General features: G+C 36.0%; 1 protein-coding gene across 1 annotated transcript in view; it reads left to right on the top strand.

Moving 5' to 3' along the window:
* The window catches only part of LOC128247071 (uncharacterized), a 51325-nt gene that overhangs the window by 10766 nt on the left and 32974 nt on the right, over positions 1-7585 (top strand). The window contains exon 3 of the mRNA XM_052965864.1: positions 4608-4706. Coding sequence (XP_052821824.1) covers positions 4608-4706 — 99 coding nt within the window. The remainder of the gene's footprint in view (positions 1-4607; positions 4707-7585) is intronic.

Raw genomic sequence — 7585 nt, 5'->3', positions numbered from 1 at the left:
CCCTTAACGTAGTTCTCGGGGATACTCAGCGTGAGACAGTGTGACAAGGCTGGCCCTTTGAATTATAGGCACAACAGAAACAGGAAGTAAGAGTGAGAGAAAGTTGTGGTGAAAGAGTACAGCAGGGTTCGCTACCATCCTCTGCAGGAGCCTCGTGGAGCTTTAGATGCTTTCGCTCAATAAACACTCACAACGCCCGGTCTGGGAATCGAAACCGCGATCCTATGACCGCGAGTTCGCTGCCCTAACCACTGGGCCATTGCGCCTCCACCGTGGCTAAATAACGACAGTAATAAAGACCAAATTTTGGCGACTACGTGAACCTTCTCATGCTTAATTACGACCAATTCACTGCACTCACACCGTTGATAACTTTTGAGAGAGTTACAAACAACATTTTCACACTTTTATTGTACAAATCATCCATTATAGGTGAATAGTGCAAAAATAAACAAACTGCTAACATCTTACTAGTTTTCGATCTTCTTTTGAAATGATTTTCCTATCGATTGCGTTACTTATGCTACTGAGAAAGGAATGAATGCCTTTTAATCTAGTTCCTTGCTCCTCTCTTCTGTAACACCGAGGTCTGGTGTATATGTCAGAAATCGATACATTCTTTCCCAGTTCGACACATTGACCTCATTTTCTCCATTATTCTTTTTGTTTGAAGCAATACCATATCACGTGGCTGATCAAACGTTTCTCCATCCTCTACCCTTTCCTCTCCCTTCTTCTCCACAAAACAAAAATTCAAATTACCACTGGAACTGTTATTGATTTTAATTGAATAAGTTAGTATGAGTTCATTTCCTGTCAGGAAGATTCGTGATAGGTTAAAAGCTTAAGGTTTGAACTCAAAGCTATTTTTCCCCTAAAACATTCCAGAATATCGCCACATGTTTCTGTCTTACCGATTAAAAAAAAAAAAAAAATTCGATAGCAAGCTCTTTTATTTTCGCCACGGCTAGCATTGCATGAATAAAGAAGAAGCGGTGGCTGCTAGAATTGGAAGATCACTAGACATATTTTGAATTATGTACATTTAAGTGTTGAGTTCAAATCCCACCGTGATCGACTTTACAGTTTATTCTTCCAAGCTCAATATAGTTAGTATCAATCGAATACTGGGAATGGATTAACCCTCTATCATTTAAACCAGCCATATCAAACCCAAATATTCAACCTGTTTTGTACTCAGACCAGCCAGAACTGGTCTCTTACACCTACCCTACAATATCATCCTAAAAAATAAACAATTACATCATTGAAATCTTGTAGCTACATGATAATACATGACTAATTCAAAACGATGTGAATAAATAAGCAGTACATTTGCTAGAGTACGCCTGAGATCATCTCCAAATTTTTTAACCTTGTATCTTTGAGAGAGATTATATTTCCACCAATTCTCCATTCTTTCATTGATATATGTTACTCCAGTCAGCTACCACAGGTGAGCCTCTACATGGTCGCGTGTCCTGAGATAATTAGCAGCCAAATCACCCTCAAATCACACTTTACTGCCTTGGAAACGTACACACTTTAGCTAATGTAATCCTACAATCACTTTTAAGTTTATTTCTACAGATTTTCTATAGAATTTAAAGTCAGCACTGTTGAGATAAACTTAAAAGTGATTGTATTGCGCTACTAACTCAAAAGTAGGACACAGTATTGAGTTATAACCTTTTAATATATCTGGTAGTATAATTCCGCCGAGGTCAACGTTGCCTTTCATCCTTTCGGGGTCGATAGATTAAGTACCAGTTGCGTACTGGGGTCGATCTAATCGACTGGCCCCCTCACCCAAAATTTCGGGCTTTGTGCTTAGAGTAGAAAAGAATATATTTGGTAGTATATTATGGTTGTAAAACGAAATATGGTGCCCCTGGCAACAATTAATATGTACGTACGTAAATTGGTCTATCCAATAGTATTACACCACTAAACTTAGTGGGTATTTACGTGATGGTACTAAATTCTTTTATCCTTTTATTTGTTTCAGTCATTTGACTGCAGTCATGCTGGAGCACCTCCTTGAAGGATTTTAGCCGAAGAAATCGACTCTAGGACTTGTTTTTTAAAACCTGGTACCTTTTCTATCGGTGAATTTTGCCGAGCTGCTAGGGACATAAACACACCAAGACCAGTTGTCACACCCGCACATATACGACGGGCTTCTTTCAGTTTCTTCTTATACACAGCTTTGGTCGGCTCGAAACTTTAGTATAAGACACTTGCCCAAGATGCCACGCAGTGGCACTGAACTAGGAACGATGTGGTTGGGAGGCAAGCTCCTTACCACACAGCCACGCTTGCGCCTATAGAAAACCTGTAGAGATAAACTTAAGAGTGATTGTCTGGCACTGCTAACACAAAAGTAATCCACAATACTGACTTGTAAACATTTCATAAACTTGCAAATTATGGTTGCAAAACGAAGCATGGTGTCTCTACCAACAATTAATATCTATCTAGCTGTCTGTCTGTCTAGTTCTATATTTATACACATTCACATATAAATATTATCGGCGCCATAAGAATTTTATAAACTTTTGATAGAGCATTAAATAACTAATTTTTTTTTTTTTGTAAAACATTAACTCTTGACTCTCGAAGCACATTACATAAAACTATAATAGCATGTAAATATTGGCTTGAAGAACTCTTATAAATAGAAAATGTCAAAGGCTACCCGCGGGACATATAATAATAATAATAATAATAATAATAATAATAATAATAATAGTAATAATAATAATAATAATAATTACTATTATTATTATTGTTTAGGTCACTGCCTGGAATCGAACACGGAATCTTGGGGTTAGTAGTCAGCGCACTTAACCATTACGCCACATATCCGTAGGCATATGGCGTAATGGTTAAGAGCGCGGGCTACCAACCCCAAGATTCCGAGTTCGATTCCAGGCAGTGACCTGAACAACAACAACAACAACGATGATGATGATGATGATAATAATAATAATAATAATAATAATAATAATAATAATATCAAAAAATACATTAGGAATGAGAACCCAGGTTCGAAATTAGCAGATTTACATTCGAATCTTCCGGAACGTATTAAGAATAAATATTTAAGGCAGCATATGTTATGTGTATGTAAATGTTTATGTGTGTGCGTGTGTAATAATGACTAAATAGAAAATATCTAGAAATTCATTACAGGTAACCTAGGAAGTTTATGTTTTACAACCCGTATATCAAACAATTAAACATTAATTCATTTTTAGGTTAGAACTGTTGTAAGAAAATATTTGCTTTTATTGAACGAAAGCGTAGATTGTTTTCAAAGAATATATACAGGGGAAAAAAGGCTGTAGCTATTATTTTTGAAGTTCACCTCTACACTGGGGAGGCCTGTATGGTTGTTATTCAACTTGGACTTCGATGACTGGAGTGAAAAAAAAAATCTCGTCAAAAGAAAACAAAGAACATGAACGAGGGGGGCATTCCGGATGATTTCAGTTTGTGGATAGTGACTGAGCAAAATGACTATTGCAAGATTGAGAAAGTGCGAGACAATAAAAGCGATAGAAGGAGTGAAGGCGAATTAGACCGGCTGGTTTCAATGGAGACGGTGTGTAGTTCAGAGTAACAGGGGCTATTGTAGTAGTGATACAAAGGAGAATGTATTGTATTAATCTCATCTTTAGAATGTACTCTTACAGAATTTACAACTATACAATAGCTTTATCGGGTTCGATCACTGATCATCATCAGAATGTCTTACTTCTTGCTGTGTATTATCACGAGTAAGACACATAGAATCGATTGGAAACGAAATCAGTTAAAATGTTTCGTAGAAGTAAATATTGTAAATATATATATTCTTAGAAAATTCTATCGTTATTGGCAATTTATTTCAGAATTTCAGATGTTTAACTTGCTCACTTGATCCTTGGGTGCCTTTACCGGAGCTTATTCTGTTGCAAGTATTCAGGCGCAGTATCCAGTTTGACCATACCTTCGTCTCTACCTCCTACAAATCTCGGACGCCCTGTAAAGGCCCATGGACATTGTACTTTCTCCTGACGAAACAATAAAACATAGACTATAGCGTGTTGATGATTTACTGTTTTGTTTTTAAATGCAGTCAATAAAAGCTTGTAAAATATTTAAAAAATGGTCGTCAGATTGTAAGATATGTGTAAGATACAAAAATACAAAAAAAAAAAAAAGTGCGGTAACTAGCTGATGGAATATACATATTCTGCTAATCACCGTAATACTTCAAACTCCAGGTCATTTTAAATATAAGCTGTGCGTTGAGATTGCCTTCACATACTATTTTGTTTGTCTATCGTTTGTTTAAGTTTTGGAGTCAAGCTGCAGATTCGTAGCTGTTGTATGTATAAGGTTTTGACAGGGAGTATGTGCTCGAATCTTGTCACCACAGTTCGGTATAAAAGACAGAATAATTTAGTGTTAGCATGCTAACTTAGCTGGAATTAACCCGTAGCTTGCTACTATTTTATAGTGCAGAAATTAAAATCTTTAAATAAAATGAAAAACTAGTTCTCAAATTACATTTTTGTTTCCCTAATTAATACTTTTTGTTTTGTATGTCTTAATTGCAGGTATGGTATCATTTAAACAAAAACTGTCCAAACCTCGTTGTTGTAAGTGGATGAGAGATAAACTTGGTCTAGATTCTAATGTCAAAACTTCATTACTCAGTAAGTATGCTCTTCAATAATAATATTTCAAAATATCTCTAAATGTTTCAAAATAATCGCCACTGAATATATTTGATTAAACTTAGGGAAGGAGGGGAACATATAAATATTAACTTATTGATATTAACATATTTATGCGATAAATATCGCCACTTTCAGTTTGAGACTATATCTTCTATATTAATTGTGGGCTGATGATTTTCTTGAACACTATTATAAGAAGTGTTATCCTAAATGAATGAATTTCCCAAATGCACCAATGTTGACTTGGGCAAACTTTTACAAGTCATATATTTCCTATTTAGATAGAACATGAATCTATTTTAAAACGGGGGCCACATTTTTCATTAATGTTTTACGTAGTGTTTTTGGTACGGAAAAACTTTCAAACTTCGTATACTTATCTATTTTGTGTTATAGAACAGAAAAATATGTTTGTATTCGAATTTATTTCATGTAAAAAATTGTCTTATTTCGATAATTTCAACCAATCACTGACAAGTATTCAGTTGTTTACATTTACTCCTTTGGCTGATTAAGCGATGTAAAGCGTATTTAATCTCTATACCTTCGTTTTATTTGCTTTTTTCATTTTAAATTTGCTTTAACCCTAACCCTAACCCTAACCCTAGGGTTAGGGTTAGGGTTAGGGTTAATTGTTTCAGAATCGTTTGTTTATGTAGTCGGCACTTAATGTATATCGGCTGAATGGACGTCAGTGATTGGTTGAACTTACAGAAATACGACAACTTTCACATGGAATAACTTATGGATTTCTTTTTTTTTAAGAAGACTAAGAGAAAAAGATGTTTTATATGACACATTCTACCAGTGTTCCAAGTTTCAAAGTGTTTCGTTAATGAAAAATGTGGCCCCCGTTTTAAAAAAGATCCTAGAACATATATTATTCAGGGTTAATGAAGGTTTATCCACGGTGCCAGTTCTATTTATCGAAAGTAGCTCACTTGTCACCATGTATTCATTGCTGCTTTTCTTCCATAAGACAGCTACCTCAGGTCGAGAACGATGCGACCCGTTTCGCTTGTCCCTTGTTGAAGAGTAAATCGAGGCCATGAGCTTTCTCGAGTTCGCTAGTAGTTTTCTTTACTGGACGGAACATCATGTCCTTCTGCTGTCTTTAGCTACTCTGAGAGAAATTTTGTTGCTAACCAGCTACTAGATATTTCGATTTGTCTTTCGCCCTTACACTATTTATTAACTTAGTATCCAGGGATAAGTGGTAACTCAGACCACAGTTTTTGATCTAGACAAGGATCTAGTTATTGGAAATTGAATGTAATGCATTGGGTACGAAACTTCAATACTGATCGAATTAGTGAACTAACTTTACTGATCGGCGGTGAAGGTCAATGTTTCCCATTTCTCTAATTTGTAATGTGTCCCCTCTCGCTGCTTCCGTACGGTTTGGCACTTGAATCTTAACTATAGAAGTGATGTACTATGAAGTATCTTACTTCAGCTGGGATGGGAGAAGGTAATATCTACATACGCAAGTGATTTAACCATCATGGGGCCGGGCACGTTGGAAATCGAAATGTATTTCGCATTTCTTGTGGAAAGATTAAGTACCTTTCGCTAAAAGATTCATCTGTTACCGATACCCATTTGGTGTAACTCACGAGGCATGGTGACCGTAATGTGCAGTCATGTGTTGTAACTGAAGTATTTGCAAATATTTCAGGGCGACGAGTAGGTGAATTCCTGGTCTAAACGTAAGAGAGAGGGGGATGCTTGGCATATGGAATGACACCCAGGATGCTTATTATGTTAGTAGTTGGACAGTGTATTCAGTGGAAGTCAACTCTTATTTCTATAAAATTTGGTGGCAGGTATGAGCAGCAACGGCTTTTGGTACCTTAAGTCTCTACAAAAATCTGTTGACTAAGAAATTTTAGATAATTTTCTTAGCATAATGAAGGCGTTACTGTTTCGGAAGACGATTAAAATCACACATGAAAAGGATCCAACCCCCGTCCGAATCCATTGTGAAAATTGAACTGCCACCGTCATTTGACAAGGAGTAGCTAACTATCTGCTTGATAGTTGTAGTGAGTAAAGCTGAAAGGGGTTAGGATAGGACTTCTCTTTCACTAAACCGTAATCAACTTTTTTCAAGACCGTTTGAAGCAGAAGGGGAGAGTGGAGACAGAAGTACTGCCCTTTAATAAATTCTATGAAAGCGGGGCGAGCGTATCGAATTTGGTGTGGACGAGAGAATTGACCCTTCATTACTTTTCAGAGTCGAAGAGATAACGTGAACTCGGAGCAGATGATGGTTGATGTTTAAGAGTGTCTCTGCGGTCTTGTGCTAATTTTTAAAATCATTATCATTCTGGTAGAATCGAGAGAACCGCGGAGAAAAAGACCTCGCGGTATTACATCCCTTTACGTTCTGAAATCAAACTCCAGACAACATTCCTATTCATCCCTCAGAGTAAAGATAACAAAATATCAGTCAAATACAAGGGTCGATAATTGACTTTTTCTCCATTCCCAGAGTCTGTTAGAAAAAAAAATAAAAGGAAATCACTTTTCTATGTAATACAGGTTTCTGTTGCATCAGTTTGTACTGGATTTGATTGAACAACTAATTGATAATTTAATTTTATGAATATTGCTAGATCAAGCGTTTTGCAAGACAAAGCGATTGAAATGCTAAACCAAATTTATGGCATTTTTGTTCACTTTCTTGCAGATATTTGAATAATATTATGTAAAAGCAAATTACTTAAAACGATAGAAACAAAAACCTCAATTCCCTGGGTAAAAAAAAGAAAAAACGTCTTTTTATGTATAAATAGTAATAAATACTGTTATTGATAGACACGAGAATATGCACTAAAACATTGAATATTGAT

The sequence above is a fragment of the Octopus bimaculoides genome, chromosome 2 (assembly GCF_001194135.2).
Source record: "Octopus bimaculoides isolate UCB-OBI-ISO-001 chromosome 2, ASM119413v2, whole genome shotgun sequence".
NCBI classification, from domain to species: domain Eukaryota; kingdom Metazoa; phylum Mollusca; class Cephalopoda; order Octopoda; family Octopodidae; genus Octopus; species Octopus bimaculoides.
Note: the sequence above shows the minus strand (reverse complement) of the source record. Positions and strands in the feature narration are given on the sequence as shown.